The 20,498-nt window shown below is 38.8% G+C and overlaps 1 protein-coding gene across 1 annotated transcript in view; it reads right to left on the bottom strand.

Annotated features, from left to right (window-relative positions):
- LOC133615910 (L-rhamnose-binding lectin SML-like) overlaps positions 1 to 20,072 on the bottom strand; it is a 22,499-nt gene extending 2,427 nt beyond the window's left edge. Inside the window, exons 1-7 of the mRNA XM_061974798.1 lie at positions 19,949 to 20,072; positions 19,839 to 19,871; positions 16,484 to 16,534; positions 12,452 to 12,587; positions 7,644 to 7,756; positions 7,516 to 7,560; positions 1,351 to 1,483 (exon numbers count right to left, since the gene is read on the bottom strand). Of these exons, the coding sequence (XP_061830782.1) occupies positions 1,351 to 1,483; positions 7,516 to 7,560; positions 7,644 to 7,756; positions 12,452 to 12,587; positions 16,484 to 16,534; positions 19,839 to 19,871; positions 19,949 to 19,979 (542 nt within the window). The 5' untranslated portion in view covers positions 19,980 to 20,072. The remainder of the gene's footprint in view (positions 1 to 1,350; positions 1,484 to 7,515; positions 7,561 to 7,643; positions 7,757 to 12,451; positions 12,588 to 16,483; positions 16,535 to 19,838; positions 19,872 to 19,948) is intronic.
- Between the last annotated feature and the right edge of the window lie 426 nt (positions 20,073 to 20,498).

The following is a 20,498-nucleotide window of genomic DNA, read 5'->3' as shown; positions in this document are numbered from 1 at the left end:
GCATTTTGATTTCTGTCAAAATTGAAAGAATGAATGCATTTAGTAAAAAAATAATTTAAAAAAAAAGTAATTATTTTATTGAAACCCATTTTTTCCAGGCTTCCTTTGGTTTGACACCTGTGTTTTAAATGCAAGTGGATATTTTTTTGCGGATATCGGACCGATCCCTGATATCGATATCACTCCGAACAACTAGAGCATTTATGGTATATATTTTTCATGAAAAGGAATGAACATATACTCATTTCTACTATTTATTTTGCATTTCGACCACTATCCTTACTTAATTTGGACTTCCTTTTCGCAGGATATGATTTGTGATTACTTCCCAGAGTGCATACTTGCCAACCTTGAGACCTCCGATTTCGGGAAGTGGGGGGCGGCGCGGTTAAGGGGGGAGGAGTATATTTACAGCTAGAATTCACCAAGTCAAGTATTTCATATATATATATATATATATATATATATATATATATATATAAAATAAATACTTGACGAAATACTAAGTCAAGTATTTCATATATATATATATATATATATATATATATATATATATATATATATATATATATATATATATAATATAAATACTTGACGAAATAGTCAAGTATTTCATATATATATATATATATATATGTATATATATATATATATATATATATAAGAAATACTTGACTTTCAGTGAATTCTAGCTATAAATATATATTTATTTTATTATATATATATATATATATATATATATATATATATATATATATATATATATATATATATATATAAAATAAATACTTGAATTTCAGTGTTCATTTATTTACACATATACACACACATAACACTCATCTACTCATTGTTGAGTTAAGGGTTGAATTGTCCATCCTTGTTCTATTCTCTGTCACTATTTTTCTAACCATGCTGAACACCCTCTCTGATGATGCATTGCTGTGTGGCACGCACAAAAGTGCTTTCATCAAATGCACTAGATGGCAGTATTGTCCTGTTTAAGAGTGTCACAACATTGCTGTTTACGGCAGACGAACTTCTTTACGGTAGACAAAAACGTGACTGCTGTTGTTGTGTGTTGTTACCGCACTGGGAGGACGTTAATGAAACTGCCTAACAATAAACCCACATAAGAAACCAAGAACTCGCCCTCAATCATTCTACAGTTATAACGTGATTGGGCAGGTACGCTGTTTATATTTTGGGTTAGCGGACTTGAGTCCGCCTGAATTTCGGGAGATTTTCAGGAGAAAATTTGTCCCGAGAGGTTTTCGGGAGAGGCGCTGAATTTCGGGAGTCTCCCGGAAAATCCGGGAGGGTTGGCAAGTATGCCAGAGTGTGCAATCGTACCTGCTCGCCACCAGTGGAGTCGGGCTTATGCATTCCATGTTTTGAAGCTGATTGGTAGGTCTTTCGTAGGAGCACGTGGTCCGGTCACGGCGTCCATAGTCGGCCCCGTAGACAAATATCACTTGTCCTACATCTGATGAAAAATGAAAAACATTTGTGATGGGAAAGTAGGGCGGGCAAAAGATCCAAATTAGTACTCAAGATTATTGAAAAGACATTGATACAACGTTGATTATACATACAGTCGCGGTCAAAAGTTGACATACACTTGTAAAGAACATAATGTCATGGCTGTCTTGAGTTTCCAATCATTTCTACAACTCTTATTTTTTTGTGATAGAGTGATTGGAGCTGTCACGCCAAATTTCTTCCCCCTTCAAAACCCCCCCCCCCCCCCCCCCCCCCATTTACTTCCAGGGTCATTTCCTCTTACGTCATTTCCTCTTACGTCATTGACAGCGATCGATAGAATCCAAATCTCCTGAAAATGGTGGTCACTGAATGACATTTGTCTTTATCTTTCCCAGGGGACTTATGTCAAACACCAGCAGGCTTCGAAAAATTTCAGGCGGAGTGTTAGGGCCGCTGCTGGGAATTTCTGTCTTCGTGGTAACGTGCAAAAAATATTAATTAATATATAATACTGTTAAATGTCTGTACTTTAAATCAACATTATTGTTGAAACCATTTCACTACAATATTGTGTGTGCTGCTGTCCTGTGCATACTTGCCAACCCTCCCGAATTTTCCGGGAGACTCCCGAAATTCAGCGCCTCACCCGAAAACCTCCCGGGACAAATATTCTCCCGAAAATCTCCCGATTTTCAGCCGGAGCTGGAGGCCACGCCCCCCTCCAGCTCCATGCGACCTGAGTGAGGACAGTCTTTTTTCACCACGGGAGGACAACAGGGTGACAAGAACTAAATCATCCAGACTAGAGATAAATTGTATTATTATGTTTATCTTACCTAAAAATAAATATATTTATTAATTAAAAAAAAAAAACGAAATAAATTTTTACTATATTTTGCTAAAAACATCCAAATTAATTGTATTTTTATTTGTATTTTTTCTGACTCCTTATTACATCCAGCCATAGAATTATACCGGTACATTAAAATAAACATATTTGAAATAATTAATTTTAAATTATCATAATAATTCATTTAAAATGACCATATTTAATTATTAAAATAATTGCTTGTTTATCAACAACTTTACCATTTTATTCATTACAATTTGAAGCTCTCAGAAGCCAAGTTATCTTATATTCATGTTATATTTATGCAAGTTTGAAGTATCAATTATCTAAACACAGATTTGTTTGCATATTTTCAGGATGTAGATATATATATATATATATATATATATATATATTGTTGGAACCAAAATTCCTTATTTGTTTATATTGTTTTTATTTTATTTTCTCTGATTGTTGGGTTCAGCATGTTTACTTTCCTTTTCGGCAGATTGCTCCGCCCACTTCCTGTTAAGCACCAGGAAGTGTCGACAGGGAGGGAACTGTTGCTATGGTGGGGTTACCATGGCAGCCTCCTTAAATTGGGTTCAGGTGTGAGCATGGGCAGGGCGATTGGAGGACAAACAGTTTTCGACCGTGTGGTGTCTTGTCGTGACTTGTGGTGACAATGCTGGTATAATGTGCCATTCAAGGTTAGCATACTTGGTTATATAACTTACATTTGGTTTAATTTAGATAGCTTGTAATAAACGGATTGTCATATCCAAACACAGTTCTACAGTACTGGACATTTTATCATTTACACGCGTCAAATTGGTCAACACAGTCGCCCTCGGTACCAGCCCACAGGAAAGGGCTGTACATATATATACATATATATTTATACATATATATATATATATATATATACATATATATATATATATATATACATATATATACATATATATATATATATATATACATATATATATATATATATATATATATATACATATATATATATATATATATATATATATATACATATATATATATATATCCATCCATCCATTTTCTACCGCTTATTCCCTTTGGAGCCTATCTCAATATATATATATATGTATGAAATACTTGGTGAATTCTAGCTGTCAATATACTCCTCCCCTCTTAACCACCCCCCCGACCACGCCCCCACTCCCCACCCCCCCCACCTCCCGAAATCGGAGGTCTCAAGGTTGGCAAGTATGGTCCTGTGTCAAAGCCGAAGTGTTATCGATCGCTGTCAATGACCTAAGAGGAAATGACGTAAGAGGAAATGACCTTGGAAGTAAATGGGTGGTGGGGGGGGGGGGTTTGTAGGGGGAAGAAATTTGGCGTGACAGAGCACATTGTGTATTGTGGCAAAACAGCTCAATTTTTTTTTCATCCAACCACATAACTTTCCTCTAGAAGGTCTTATTTTTGTCCATGTGATGTCAGATGGAACAACAATTGAGCTGTTTGACCACAATACCCAGCAATATGTTTGGAGGAGAAAAGGTGAGGCCTTTAATCCCAGGAACACCACACCTACCGTCTAACATGGTGGTGGTAGTATTATGCTGCCAATGGAACTGGTGCTTTAAATGCCCATCCATCCATTTTCTACCGCTTATTCCCTTCGTGGTCGCGGGGGGCGCTGGAGCCTATTTTAGCTACAATCGGGCGGAAGGCGGGGTACACCCTGGACAAGTCGCCACCTCATCACAGGGCCAACACAGATAGACAGACAACATTCACACTCACATTCACACACTAGGGCCAATTTAGTGTTGCCAATCAACCTATACCCAGGTGCATGTCTTTGGAGGTGGGAGGAAGCCGGAGTACCCGGAGGGAACCCACGCAGTCACGGGGAGAACATGCAAACTCCACACAGAAAGATCCCCCGACTACTCAGGACCTTCGTATTGTGAGGCAGATGCACTAACCCCTCTTCCACCGTGCTGCCCGTGCTTTAAATGGGACAATGAAAAAGGAGGATTACTTCCAAATTCTTCAGGACAACCTAAAATCATCAGCCCGGAGGTTGGGTCTTGGGCGCATTTGGGTGTTCCAACAGGACAATGACCCCAAACACACGTCAAAAGTGGTAAAGAAATGGCTAAATCAGGGTAGAATGAAGGTTTTAGAATGGCCTTTCCAAAGTCCTGACTTAAACGTGTGGTATTTATCTGACATCACATGGACAAAGATAAGACCTTCTGGAGCAAAGTTCTGTGGTCAGATGAAACAAAAATTGAGCTGTTTGGCCACAATACCCAGCAATGTGTTTGGAGGAGAAATGGTGAGGCCTTTAATCCCATGTACACCATTCCTACCGTCAAGCATGGTGGTGGTAGTATTATGCTCTGGGCCTGTTTTGATGCCAATGCAACTGGTGCTTTAAATAGGACAACGAAAAAGGAGGATTACCTCCAAATTCTTCAGGACAACCTTGGGCGCAGTTGGGTGTTCCAACAGGACAATGACCCCAAACACACGTCAAAAGTGGTAAAGGAATGGCTAAATCAGGCTAGAATTAAGGTTTTAGAATGGCCTTCCCAAAGTCCTGAAGCTGAAGAAACAAGTCCATGTCAGAAAACCAACACATTTAGCTGAACTGCACCAATTTTGTCAAGAGGAGTGGTCAAAAATTCAAGCAGAAGCTTGTGGATGGCTACCAAAAGCGCCTTATTGCAGTGAAACTTGCCAAGGGTAAGCAAATATTAACATTGCTGTATGTATACTTTTGACCCAGCAGATTTGCTCACATTTTCAGTAGACCCATAATAAATTCATAAAAGAACCAAACTTCATGAATGTTTTTTTTGTGACCAACAAGTATGTGCTCCAATCACTCTATCACAAATAAATAAGAGTTGTAGAAATGATTGGAAACTCAAGACAGCCATGACATTATGTTCTTTACAAGTGTATGTAAACTTTTGACCACGACTGTACATGTCCTTTAAAACTGACGATGCAACAACGTTTCAAAATAGTTGTATTTGTTAATGTGAGACAACATTGATGTCTAATGTTGGATCCGCGTTGGTGGTTGTGAAATGACCAAATTTCAAAGGTCAAATCAACGTCATGACCTGACATTGAGTAAACGTTGTCAAAAAGCATGTTGTTTCAACGTTGTGTTTGTGTTGTAGACTAATGGTTGGGAAATAACCACATTTCAATGGTCAGAACACAACATTGAATATGCATGTTGTTTCAACGTTATGTTTGAGTTGCTCAACGTCAGGATCTAATTCAACAAGTTGTTTTAATGTCTTGTGCCTGCTGGGATACACATACAGAACAATTAAATAAAGTGGGGGTCATTTGGAATCATTTTGTTCCTATGCTAAGATGTGGTAGAAAACCTACACATCTTCAGCTAATAATACTGTATAGTAGGGATGTCCCGATCCGATATTTGGATCGGATCGGCTGCCGATATTTGCCAAAAATTGCGTATCGGCAAGGCATGGGAAAATGCCGATCCAGATCCAGTTTAAAAAAAAACTCCCGTCCGTGTTTTCCAATGCACCGATTTAAATAATACATTCCACTTTTCTGCTGCTCCGTAATTTCCGTTCCGCATTTTCCAGCACACCTTCAACACATCCACAGGTCTGTGAATTCTCACGCAGTTGCTTTTAGCTGCTGGCATTACACGACAGGCTCTTCTCACTCTTTCCTGTGTCTCCCTCTCACAGACAGCAAGTGCACCTTCTTACACACGTCACATACTGTCACGTCATACGTCACATACGTATACGTCCTGCCCGAGCAGAGAGGTAGCAGCATGGCTAACGTTAGCTGTGATGCTAGCGCAGCCGTGCGAGCAACGCTCCCTCTAAGGTGCTCGCCTGTGCAATTGCGCACTGTTTAAGCGTCCTCTGCGCATAGCAAATCTATGCCACGCACAAAATCAAATAAAAAATAAACGCGTAACAATTTTCGACACACGGACACGACAGAGAAAACAGTTTTCGTCATCATTGTTCAAATATTGTGACGTCTGTCGAGACGCTTATCTCCATTCGGTGCCACACGTCCACACCATCAAAATGCTGAGGCAAAAATTTCCACATCAACACCGTATGAAAAAATTAGTGATTTTTTTAGTTGTGATTTCCTTCTCTGCATGAAAGTTTAAAAGTAGCATATATTAATGCAGTATGAAGAAGAATGTTTTAATGTAGACATGCAAGCCTTGAAAGAACATTTTGAAAATCAAGACTACATTTCCTGCAAATGGGTGCATTTCTACCCTATATTTTAACTTTAGATTTATTCTCATATCAAACTCTTTTGGCTGTCTTTTTGACACTTACATCCGGCGCCCCCCTCCACACCCTGGATTATAAATAATGTAAATAATTCAATGTGATTATCTTGTGTGATGACTGTATTATGATGATAGTATATATCTGTATCATGAATCAATTTAAGTGGACCCCGACTTTAACAAGTTGAAAAACTTATTCGGGTGTTACCATTTAGTGGTCAATTGTACGGAATATGTACTTCACTGTGCAACCTACTAATAAAAGTCTCAATCAATCAATCAAAACACATAGAATCATCATACTGCTGTGATTATATGCATCAAGTGTTCATTCAAGGCTAAGGCAAAATATCGAGATATATATCGTGTATCGCAATATGGCCTTAAAATATCGCAATATTAAAAAAAGGCCATATCGCCCAGCCCTAGTTCAATGATGCCATTTCTGTTTGTCATGTATAATTTTGTCTATTTTGTGTTTATCCTTGAATAAACAGGTCAGTTTCTTGTTACCAACCATTGTGTATTATTCAAACTCCCCTAATGCAGCTGGCTAGTTGTTATCAAGAGTACTAAAACCCTTTTCAACATGATTCTGACAACTAAGTAGGCTAAATAACTTTAAACTTTAATACATGCTCGGATAGGCCAGTATCGGTCAGTATCGGTATCGGTCAGTATCGGTATCGGATCGGAAATGCAAAAACAATATCGGTATCGGATCGGAAGTGCAAAAACCTGGATCGGGACATCCCTACTGTATAGTATGATGTCATAGAAAACCTACACATCTTCAGCTAATAATACTGTATAGTATATCTCTATTTTCTGCACCCCTGGCATATACAGTTCAAATTAAATCCATACAATTTATTGAAAAATAAGTCAATCTTACCACAAAACAAATGAGCCAAAGAGTCCTCACATGCCAAGATACTGACTAAACAAAGAAAGAAGAAAACACGTTAGCTATAATGTGGTCCACACAGTCAACAACATACATGCTGTAGTTTCCACACGTACTCGCTGGGAAGCAGGTGAAGTTGGACTCCACATATTTAAAGATGTTTTGGCAGGGATCGGAAATGGCACGGAAAACATCCGTGTTGATTTCACACCTTTTCTTGCCATTACATCTGCAGGTATAATCATCAACAAAGATGTGTGAGACAGCGGGAGAAACACAAAGACACTGCCAAAACACATTTGGTGTTTCAACACAGTCGTTACCACACAGTCCTGTTACAGGAAGAGGAAAAGAGTGATGATTGCAAAGACACGGATGTATGTTGTGGTGTGTCATTTTTTTTAATAGCTATTTCAATTTGAATTTGTGTTTAAGAAAAACAAAGATTAGAATCTAACAATAAATTAAAATTAGAATTTATTACATTTCTTTGGATGATGATTTGATTTAACACAATTCAAGACTATTCTCGCAATATATTATACATACATTATATATATATATATTATTATACATACATTATATATATATATATTTTTTTATACATACATTATATATATATATACATTATACATACATTATATATATATGTACAGTATATATATGTATATATTATACATTATATATATATATTATATGTACATTATATACAGGTAAAAGCCAGTAAATTAGAATATTTTGAAAAACTTGATTTATTTCAGTAATTGCATTCAAAAGGTGTAACTTGTACATTATATTTATTCATTGCACACAGACTGATGCATTCAAATGTTTATTTCATTTAATTTTGATGATTTGAAGTGGCAACAAATGAAAATCCAAAATTCCGTGTGTCACAAAATTAGAATATTACTTAAGGCTAATACAAAAAAGGGATTTTTAGAAATGTTGGCCAACTGAAAAGTATGAAAATGAAAAATATGAGCATGTACAATACTCAATACTTGGTTGGAGCTCCTTTTGCCTCAATTACTGCGGCGTGGCATGGAGTCGATGAGTTTCTGGCACTGCTCAGGTGTTATGAGAGCCCAGGTTGCTCTGATAGTGGCCTTCAACTCTTCTGCGTTTTTGGGTCTGGCATTCTGCATCTTCCTTTTCACAATACCCCACAGATTTTTTATGGGGCTAAGGTCAGGGGAGTTGGCGGGCCAATTTAGAACAGAAATACCATGGTCCGTAAACCAGGCACGGGTAGATTTTGTGCTGTGTGCAGGCGCCAAGTCCTGTTGGAACTTGAAATCTCCATCTCCATAGAGCAGGTCAGCAGCAGGAAGCATGAAGTGCTCTAAAACTTGCTGGTAGACGGCTGCGTTGACCCTGGATCTCAGGAAACAGAGTGGACCGACACCAGCAGATGACATGGCACCCCAAACCATCACTCAACCATGCAAATTTTGCATTTCCTTTGGAAATCGAGGTCCCAGAGTCTGGAGGAAGACAGGAGAGGCACAGGATCCACGTTGCCTGAAGTCTAGTGTAAAGTTTCCACCATCAGTGATGGTTTGGGGTGCCATGTCATCTGCTGGTGTCGGTCCACTCTGTTTCCTGAGATCCAGGGTCAACGCAGCCGTCTACCAGCAAGTTTTAGAGCACTTCATGCTTCCTGCTGCTGACCTGCTCTATGGAGATGGAGATTTCAAGTTCCAACAGGACTTGGCGCCTGCACACAGCGCACAATCTACCCGTGCCTGGTTTACGGACCATGGTATTTCTGTTCTAAATTGGCCCGCCAACTCCCCTGACCTTAGCCCCATAGAAAATCTGTGGGGTATTGTGAAAAGGAAGATGCAGAATGCCAGACCCAAAAACGCAGAAGAGTTGAAGGCCACTATCAGAGCAACCTGGGCTCTCATAACACCTGAGCAGTGCCAGAAACTCATCGACTCCATGCCACGCCGCATTAACGCCGTAATTGAGGCAAAAGGAGCTCCAACCAAGTATTGAGTATTGTACATGCTCATATTTTTCATTTTCATACTTTTCAGTTGGCCAACATTTCTAAAAATCCCTTTTTTGTATTAGCCTTAAGTAATATTCTAATTTTGTGACACACGGAATTTTGGATTTTCATTTGTTGCCACTTCAAATCATCAAAATTAAATGAAATAAACATTTGAATGCATCAGTCTGTGTGCAATGAATAAATATAATGTACAAGTTACACCTTTTGAATGCAATTACTGAAATAAATCAAGTTTTTCAAAATATTCTAATTTACTGGCTTTTACCTGTATATGTGTATATATATATGTATATATATATTATACATACATTATATATATATGTGTGTATATATATATATATATTATATATATACATATATATATATATATACATATACATATACACATGTATATATACATATATGCACACACATATATACATACCCATATATATATATACATGCATGTATATAGAATAGACCTTTTAGATAAACTTTGTATTTTTATTCCACAATGGGAAAATTACTTAATGTTATATACTGTATATATATGTATATACGTGTCTTTATATATATATATATATATATATATATATATTAAATAAAATAAAAAATACATACATATGTACACAGTGTATGTGTATATATATATATATATATATATATACATATATATATATATATATATATATATATACAAACCTTGTTTCCATATGAGTTGGGAAATTGTGTTAGATGTAAATATAAATGGAATACAATGATTTGCAAATCATTTTCAACCCATATTCAATTGAATGCACTACAAAGACAACATATTTGATGTTTAAACTCATAAACTTTATTTTTTTTTTGCAAATAATAATTAACTTAGAATTTCATGGCTGCAACACGTGATAAAGTAGTTGGGAAAGGGCATGTTCACCACTGTGTTACATGGCCTTTCCTTTTAACAACACTCAGTAAATGTTTGGGAACTGAGGAGACACATTTTTTAAGCTTCTCAGGTGGAATTCTTTCCCATTCTTGCTTGATGTACAGCTTAAGTTGTTCAACAGTCCGGGGGTCTCCGTTGTGCTATTTTAGGCTTCATAATGCGCCACACATTTTCAATGGGAGACAGGTCTGGGCTACAGGCAGGCCAGTCTAGTACACGCACTCTTTTACTATGAAGCCACGTTGATGTAACACATGGCTTGGCATTGTCTTGCTGAAATAAGCAGGGTCGTCCATGGTAACGTTGCTTGGATGGCAACATATGTTGCTCCAAAACCTGTATGTACCTTTCAGCATTAATGGCGCCTTCACAGATGTGTAAGTTACCCATGTCTTGGGCACTAATACACCCCCATACCATCACAGATGCTGGCTTTTCAACTTTGCGCCTATAACAATCCGGATGGTTCTTTTCCTCTTTGGTCCGGAGGACACGACGTCCACAGTTTCCAAAAACAATTTGAAATGTGGACTCGTCAGACCACAGAACACTTTTCCACTTTGTATCAGTCCATCTTAGATGAGCTCAGGCCCAGCGAAGCCGACAACGTTTCTAGGTGTTGTTGATAAACGGTATTCGCCTTGCATAGGAGAGTTGTAACTTGCACTTACAGATGTAGCGACCAACTGTGGTTACTGACAGTGGGTTTCTGAAGTGTTACTGAGCCCATGTGGTGATATCCTTTACACACTGATGTCGCTTGTTGATGCAGTACAGCCTGAGGGATCGAAGGTCACGGGCTTAGCTGCTTACGTGCAGTGATTTCTCCAGATTCTCTGAACCCTTTGATGATATTACGGACCGCAGATGGGGAAATCCCTAAATTCCTTACAATAGCTGGTTGAGAAAGGTTTTTCTTAAACTGTTCAACATTTTGCTCACGTATTTGTTGACAAAGTGGTGACCCTCGCCCCATCCTTGTTTGTGAATGACTGAGCATTTCATGGAATCTACTTTTATACCCAATCATGGCACCCACCTGTTCCCAATTTGCCTGTTCACCTGTGGGATGTTCCAAATAAGTGTTTGACGAGCATTCCTCAACTTTATCAGTATTTATTGCCACCTTTCCCAACTTCTTTGTCACGTGTTGCTGGCATCAAATTCTAAAGTTAATGATTATTTGCAAAAAAAAAAAAGGTTTATCAGTTTGAACATCAAATATGTTGTCTTTGTAGCATATTCAATTGAATATGGGTTGAAAAGGATTTGCAAATCATTGTATTCTGTTTATATTTACATCTAACACCATTTCCCAACTCATATGGAAACAGGGTTTGTATGATGTCTTTGTGTCCGTGATGTGTAATGATTTGTTGTCTAAATGTACGCTTAATGAAAATGAATTTCCCAACGGCGACCAATACATCTAAATCGAAAAGGATTAGAAATAAATAAATATGTGTAAAATTACATAAATAGTTTAATTAAAAAAAAAAGATGAATATAAAAACATACAAAAAATCTGAATCAAAGTAGAATCTGAAAATGTGTTGTCATTTATGATTTATTTAATATTTTTTGTTTTTTTTATAACCTCAAAATTCCAACACCCCCAAAGTCTAATCATTTTGGTGTTCAATCCGAATTTTCTAGAAAAACAAAAAAATGAGCAAAACGTTTCAACCATCATTCAAGAGACATCACACCTTAACAATAACACAATCAATCATATTTTCATCTAAAAATGTGTGATAGATGACTTTATAACATATTTAGTTGACTTGTACTGTCTGTTTACATTTCCACATATCCAAAGTCTAAGAATTTGGAGTTCAATCCAAATTTCCCAGAAAATTAAACTTTAAAAAGTCAAACAAAAACATCAAACCCTCATCAGAGGAGACATCATGCAATGTTTTAGAACATCTCATGTGTGATGATAACCATAGAAGCGTAAATGACACATGAACTTGGTGGAACTGTACCTTGTCTTGAGGACGTCGTCAGCGCCAGTCTGAGAGCACGCGGTGTTAGCGAGCTGCACCGGTGGTCGGCCTTCTTTGCAGATTTCTTGGTCTGCGCGGCCGTACAAGCCCTCATCCACGCTGATCACGCCTGACACTGTCACACGTCGAGAGAGACGGCGTTGATCTATCAAGACTGGACTGCCATGCATATTGCAATCTGTTTGTCTAATGCCTCAATGCCAGGCTGGGTCACCCTTCAAGGGACAAAGACTGACTTGTTTACCTTTTCAGTACCATGAATTGATTAACGTGGACCCCGACTTAAAGGGGAACATTATCACCAGACCTATGTAAGCGTCAATATATACCTTGATGTTGCAGAAAAAAAGACCATATATTTTTTTAACCGATTTCCGAACTCTAAATGGGTCAAATCAGCTCTGTTATTTTCGGTTTTTTCGACTGTTTTCCGTACCTTGGAGACATCATGCCTCGTCGGTGTGTTGTCGGAGGGTGTAACAACACGAACAGGGATGGATTCAAGTTGCACCAGTGGCCCAAAGATGCGAAAGTGGCAAGAAATTGGACGTTTGTTCCGCAAACTTTACCGACGAAAGCTATGCTACGACAGAGATGGCAAGAATGTGTGGATATCCTGCGACACTCAAAGCAGATGCATTTCCAACGATAAAGTCAAAGAAATCTGCCGCCAGACCCCCATTGAATTTGCCGGAGTGTGTGAGCAATTCAGGGACAAAGGACCTCGGTAGCACGGCAAGCAATGGCGGCAGTTTGTTCCCGCAGACGAGCGAGCTAAACCCCCTGGATGTCTTGGCTCACACCGTCCCGAAGATGATCAAGAGAAGAATATCGACCCTAGCTTCCCTGGCCTGCTGACATGAGGGTATGTCTACAGAATATATTAATTGATGAAAATTGGGCTGTCTGCACTCTCAAAGTGCATGTTGTTGCCAAATGTATTTCATATGCTGTAAACCTAGTTCATAGTTGTTAGTTTCCTTTAATGCCAAACAAACACATACCAATCGTTGGTTAGAAGGCGATCGCCGAATTCGTCCTCGCTTTCTCCCGTGTCGCTGGCTGTCGTGTCGTTTTCGTCGGTTTCGCTTGCGTACGGTTCAAACCGATATGGCTCAATAGCTTCAGTTTCTTCTTCAATTTCGTTTTCGCTACCTGCCTCCACACTACAACCATCCGTTTCAATACGTTCGTAATCTGTTGAATCGCTTAAGCCGCTGAAATCCGAGTCTGAATCCGAGCTAATGTCGCTATAGCTTGCTGTTCTTTCCGCCATGTTTGTTTGTGTTGGCTTCACTATGTGACGTCACAGGAAAATGGACGGGTGTTTATAACGATGGTTAAAATCAGGCACTTTGAAGCTTTTTTTAGGGATATTGCGTGATGGGTAAAATTTTGAAAAAAACTTCGAAAAATATAATAAGCCACTGGGAACTGATTTTTAATGGTTTTAACAATTCTGAAATTGTGACAATGTTCCCCTTTAAACAAGTTGAAAAACGTATTCGGGTGTTACCATTTAGTGGTCAATTGTACAGAATATGTACTGTACTGTGCAATCTACTAATAAAAGTTTCAATCAATCAATCACTCAATTGATGTTGTATGTCGCCCATATTGTTTGTTGGGTTACTCTACTACAGTGGCCCGGTACCGATCCGTGGATCGATTGGTACCGGGCAGCACAAGAATGAAAAAATAAAATAAAATAAAAATCTTTTTTAATTTTAATTTTTTATTAAATCAACATAAAAAACACAAGATACACTTACAATTAGTGCACCAACCCAAAAAACCTCCCTCCCCCATTTACACTCATTCACACAAAAGGGTTGTTTCTTTCTGTTATTAATATTCTGGTTCCTACATTATATATCAATAAAGTCTGCACGGATACAGTCCGTAAGCACACATGATTGTATTTTTTTATGACAAAAAATAAATAATTTTCAACAACAAAAAACATTAACATTTTTTGTTTAAGACTAAAATTTCTTGAAAAAAAAAAAAAAAATTTAAAAATGTAATGTCCCCAGAGGGTTAATATAGTCATAATTAATGTGTTCGACTGCTTTTAGGGTTTAAAGTTATTTCAAACATGCATGATACAATCACACATTTCCAGTTTCTTACTCCAACGTACCCAAAAGGAAGCAGGAAGAAGCAGAACTAATTTAACCCTACACCTTTTCAATTTCATAAAAAATACTAACACATTTGTTAACTTCCTGTGCTCAATTTGTACCCAATTTAAATCCATAAATGATAAACAATTCATCCATTTTCTACTGCTTGTCCCATTCAGTTCTCAATATATAGTTAATAAACAAGTGGTATTAACTTAATGAGATGAAAAAAAAAATAGCACATTTTTGAAAGATGTAATGTTCAAAGTGATTTTTTTTTTTTTAAGATAGGCTGCAGGTCAGGACAACAAAAGAAACAAGCCTGATGGACATGAGGTCAAAATGCAGATCAGGTTTTTTCAAATGACAGTAATTTACGAGCTTAGATAGTTCTGCGCTTAAAACACTAGCATCGCAAATCAGCGATACATAATATAATATATAAATATATGTATATATAAAATATATAAATATATCAATATATTTACTGTGTGCTTGACAATTTCAATATGTATTTAAAAAAAGAAAAAACAACTTTTAGACAAGAAATATTGTATTAAAACAATACAATAGAATGTAGTACTAACAACTACAGTAGCAGAGAGCATTTATATGAGAGAGCCGACTTCTACGATACCGCTTTCCAGCTGCTTCTCCGTCAAACACACCATCAGCAGCTTCTTCATATTTTCATAGACAAATGCATGCACTTTAGTAATGATGTTAATTAGAGATGTCCGATAATATCGGACTGCCGATATTATCGGCCGATAAATGTTTTAAAATGTGATATCGGAATTTATCGGTATCGGTTTAAAAAAGTATGACTTTTTCAAACGCCGCTGTACGGAGTGGTACACGGACGTAGGGAGAAGTACAGAGCGCCAACAAACCTTAAAGGCACTGCCTTTGCGTGCCGGCCCAATCACATAATATCTACGGCTTTTCACACACACACAAGTGAATGCAAGTCATACTTGGTCAACAGCCATACAGGTCACACTGAGGGTGGCCGTATAAACAACTTTAACACTGTTACAAATATGCGCCACACTGTGAACCCACACCAAACAAGAATGACAAACACATTTCGGGAGAACACAACAGAACAAATACCCAGAACCCCTTGCAGCACTAACTCTTCTGGGACACTACAATATACACCCCCCGCTGCCTCCTACCGCCGCCCCCACCTCAACCTCCTCATGCTCTCTCAGGGAGAGCATGTCCCAAATTCCAAGCTGCTTTTTTGAGGCATGTTAAAAAAAATAATGCACTTTGTGACTTCAATAATAAATATGGCAGTGCCATGTTGGCATTTTTTTCTATAACTTGAGTTGAATTATTTTGGAAAACCTTGTTACATTGTTTAATGCATCCAGCGGGGCATCACAACAAAATTAGGCATAATAATGTGTTAATTCCATGACTGTATACATCGGTATCGGTTGATATCGGAATCGGTAATTAAGAGTTGGACAATATCAAAATATCGGATATCGGCAAAAAAGCCATTATCGCACATCTCTAATGTTAATGTTCTTCACTGACTTTAAAGTCATTCTGTTTCAGTCTTACGCTCAAATTGCTTCACTATGTCAAACACGCTCTGTCAGGTTTTTGGTGATTGTTTGTTTAGTTCAATTAATATCATCCACTTCTTCTGAGCCCTGTCCTTCACTCTCACTTTTTTTTTTCTTCCCACGGATGGAAAAACAAAGTTATGTCAATTTCTAGCTATGAGCTAGTTTTGTTTTTCAGGGTTAACTCTGCAACTCACATTTTTGCCGGCAATGTGAAGCAAAACAATTAGCCGAGAGACAGCTCTTATCTCAAACCATTCTTAAGTTGGGCTACCACTCTAAGGGATTTGTGAAATACTTACCACAGTTTAGGAGATGGACGTTCCCACTGCTGTCACAGGTGGTTGCGCGCTCTGCGGAAACAACACAAAAAGCAATAAATACATGTTCATATTGCATCAAAAAAGGGGTATCAAACATGTTTCCATCGCATACAGAACAACTGAAGGATGCGAGGGGCCGCGTTGATAAATGTTGTGCTTTAAAGATGCTAACACCAGTCCAATGAATGTCAATATATGCTGATTTGTATTTCTGGTCTTGTCATCCTCGCCCGGACAGAAGGGCGACACGGCGGTCCGGCTGGATCAAAAGAGACGTCGGAGACGCTTTACTGAACCAAAAGTTGCTTTATTACAAGCGAGCGTCATTATACAGGACTGCAGTTCCTGGAGGAGGTCAGGTCAAGAAAATGAAGCACTCCTAACTTCAGTTGTATATTCCTCCTTCCTGTCTCTGGGTGTGTGCTAAGTCAGGACAGCACGCCCTGACCATAAAGGTCTGGAAAACAACTGCTTTAAGTCATAACTTAAATGTTGGCTCGAAGATAGACATGGAGTCTCTCCTCCAGGATAGAGCTATCCCTTTGGCATTCCGAAGTCTGAATTGATTGCCTCTTCTCGTGAAAGAGTGAACACAGTCCACATACGAATGTCCAACTAAGGCTCCTTAATTTATTATGGGCTCAACCATTATTTACTTAAACCCGGTGGTTCGCTTTCTCCGAGGTGAATATAAACATTCACCATATGTAGAACATAATATGAGTTAATTAATCCACTTCAATGCTAACTTGTAAGTTAGCTTTGTGATATAGCGATTGGGGTCATGTGGTGTCCTAGTACCAAAGAATAGGAAGGCAGACTTTCAGATTTTGTATGCGTGCCAAAACAAGTGAAGTGAATTATATTTATATAGCGCTTTTCTCTAGTGACTCAAAGCGCTTTACATAGTGAAACCCAATATCTAAGTTACATTTAAACCAGTGTGGGTGGCACTGGGAGCAGGTGGGTAAAGTGTCTTGCCCAAGGACACAACGGCAGTGACTAGAATGGCTGAAGCGGGGATCGAACCTGCAACCCTCAAGTTGCTGGCACGGCCGCTCTACCAACTGAGCTATGCCGCCCCAAAACATGCCTTAAACACGCGTCAAACAGAACAAACAATCTACGTAATCAAAATAACAGTTAAAACTATGAAAAGAAACAAATCCAAATATCTACTGTTTGTTTTTGTCAGCATGTCTTGATCAGTCCTCACCAAAATGGTGTCCACATCTAAACCCTTCTCGGCCTACAAACCAAACCTAGCATGTCTAACTAGTCGGATCACGATCAACTCAAATTTTATTTAGAAAAGGACTTTTCATCCATAAAAGAAACGGCAACACAAAGTGCTTTACGGACTTAAACAATGTCCCGATTACACCCACACAGATGAACACATGCCTGAGTACAGAGGAGCCAGAAAAAGAAACACTATCACAGTGTCTTTATAGCAGGGGTCTCAGACACGCGGCCCGCGAGACGTTATTTTGCGGCCTGCACCTTAATATGAAAATCTAACGTTAGTGCGGCCCGCGAGTTTTATATGAATGGCGCTTGACAGCATCATACAGACTCCCAAATTACAAGGCAACCATTCTCTCGAATGTCTGCCGATTTTCACCCAAACAACAATATTAAGGGCGTGCCGTGATGGCACTGCCTTTAGCGCCCTCTACAACCTGTACAAACAGCGTGCCAGCCCAGTCACATGTTGTATTTGGCTTCTGTACACACACGTAAGTGACTTCAAGACATACTTGATCAACAGCCACACAGGTCACACTGAGGGTGGCCGTATAAACAAGTTTGACACTGTTACAAATATGCGCCACACTGTGAACCCACACCAAACAAGAATGACAAACACATTTTGGGAGAACATCCGCACCGTAACACAACATAACAAATACCCAGAATCCCATGCAGCTCTAACTCTTCCGGGCTACAATATACACCCCCGCTACCACCAAACCCCGCCCCCCACACATCAACACAAAGGCAGTGCTATCATGGCACGCCCTGAATATTGTTGTCCGGGTGAAAATCGGGACAAATTCGGGAGAATGGTTGCCCCGGGAGGGGCACTGAAATTCTGGAGTCTCCCGGAAAAATCGGGAGGTTTTGGCAAATATGTTGCGAGATAGCCATTCAAAGAAGGTGAATTCATTAAAAAGTGCATGTTAGATTTTTTTAAGAAATATTTTCTTACGGCCCAGCCTCACCCAGTTTCTGCATCCAGTGGCCCCTGGGTGAATTGAGTTTGAGACCCCTGCTTTATAGTCTTAAAATGAACCCCAAAGATACAGATGCCATCGACAGTACACACATATTTCTCCTATATCTAACAGAAGATTAACTAAGGAGAAAACCAACTAAACTGTTGGATGGTATGGTCTGATGTTGTCAGTGATGACATCATCAACCTTACGAAACCAGGAAAATTCCTGGTGGCTCCGTTTCAAACTTTTCTGAAGTCGAGCTGCCAAACACGGAAGTATCTTGCAACTCAATAAAGGTAACTTATGTTATATCTTACTTGCAATGAAACCTGTACTGCTAGGTTAGAGTGTCCGCCCTGAGATCGGTAGGTTGTGAGTTCAAACCCCGGCCGGGTCATACCAAAGACTATAAAAATGGGACCCATCACCTCCCTGCTTGGCACTCAGCATCAACGGTTGGAATTGGGGGTTAAATCACCAAAATGATGCCCGGGCGCGGCCACCGCTGCTGCCCACTGCTCCCCTCTACAACCTGTACAAACAGCGTGCCAGCCCAGTCACATGTTGTATTTGGCTTCTGTACACACACGTAAATGACTGCAGGACATACTTGATCAACAGCCACACAGGTCACGCTGAGGGTGGCCGTATAAACAAGTTTAACACTATTACAAATATGCGCCACACTGGGAACCCACACCAAACAAGAATGACAAACACATTTCGGGAGAACATCCACACCGTAACACAACATAAACACAACAGAACAAATACCCAGAATCCCATTAATTAAATGGGTCCCTAGGAAAACGTTGGTTTTACAAAATGATACAAGAGTAGTGAGAAAGACAGCGTGACAGTTGAACCATTGAAATACAAGAACACTACCTTGGTAACTGGTGCTATATGTCATAAAACCCCATGCTACTGTAAATATGATAAACGACTTACATTCACGGGTGTAAGAAACCTCCAGGTACTATAACATAAGTATGTGATTCAGTCCTGTTGGGAGAAGTGCCAAGCTTTGTCACGGTGACAAAGTAAATGAGTCGGATAATATCTCTCATTAGACACTAAGTGCATTAAAACACATTAACTTGGATAGTCACCTGCTGTGATGAGGGAACATGTTGCTATCAGCACTGGGGAAAGAACACAATGCTGTCAGTTTCCCAATTCAACTTGATGTAGATATAGACATACAGAGTAGAATACTCACACAGTGCTGAGCTGAGTCTGAGGCAGTGCATGGTTCAGGTGATCCAGTCAAGGCTGAGCAGTGTGCACCAGTAGCGATGGAAGAAGCATCCCTTTTTTTATATTAGCCCAGGAGCTGTCAATCAAACACCACGCCCACTCACTGCTTGGAGCCTGCCCCTCTGGCCTGCAAAAATGGTGTTGTGAATAAGGATTCTTTTAGATAGACCACATTTTTTTAAAAAGGTTCTGATTTAGATGTAATTATTTTTCTAAACTCAAATCTATGAATCGTTTTCATCACATTGCAATTAGTGGGCAATCAGTGTTCCAAAATATTAGACGAATGTTTTAATAATCGATTGGACAAATTCATCTCATGAAAGAACAAAACGACAAAACAAATGGATCAATAGAATTTGTTGAAGAGATCACTGAGGAAGATTTATTAAGCATTTGATACAATAAACCATAACATATCAGTAATAAACTGGAACAATATGACATCGTGGGGTAAAGTGTTGGACTGAGTGAGGAGTTATCTAAACAGCAGAAAGCAGTTTGTAAAGTTG

Source organism: Nerophis lumbriciformis, linkage group LG01, assembly GCF_033978685.3.
Source record: "Nerophis lumbriciformis linkage group LG01, RoL_Nlum_v2.1, whole genome shotgun sequence".
Lineage (NCBI taxonomy): Eukaryota > Metazoa > Chordata > Actinopteri > Syngnathiformes > Syngnathidae > Nerophis > Nerophis lumbriciformis.
Note: the sequence above shows the minus strand (reverse complement) of the source record. Positions and strands in the feature narration are given on the sequence as shown.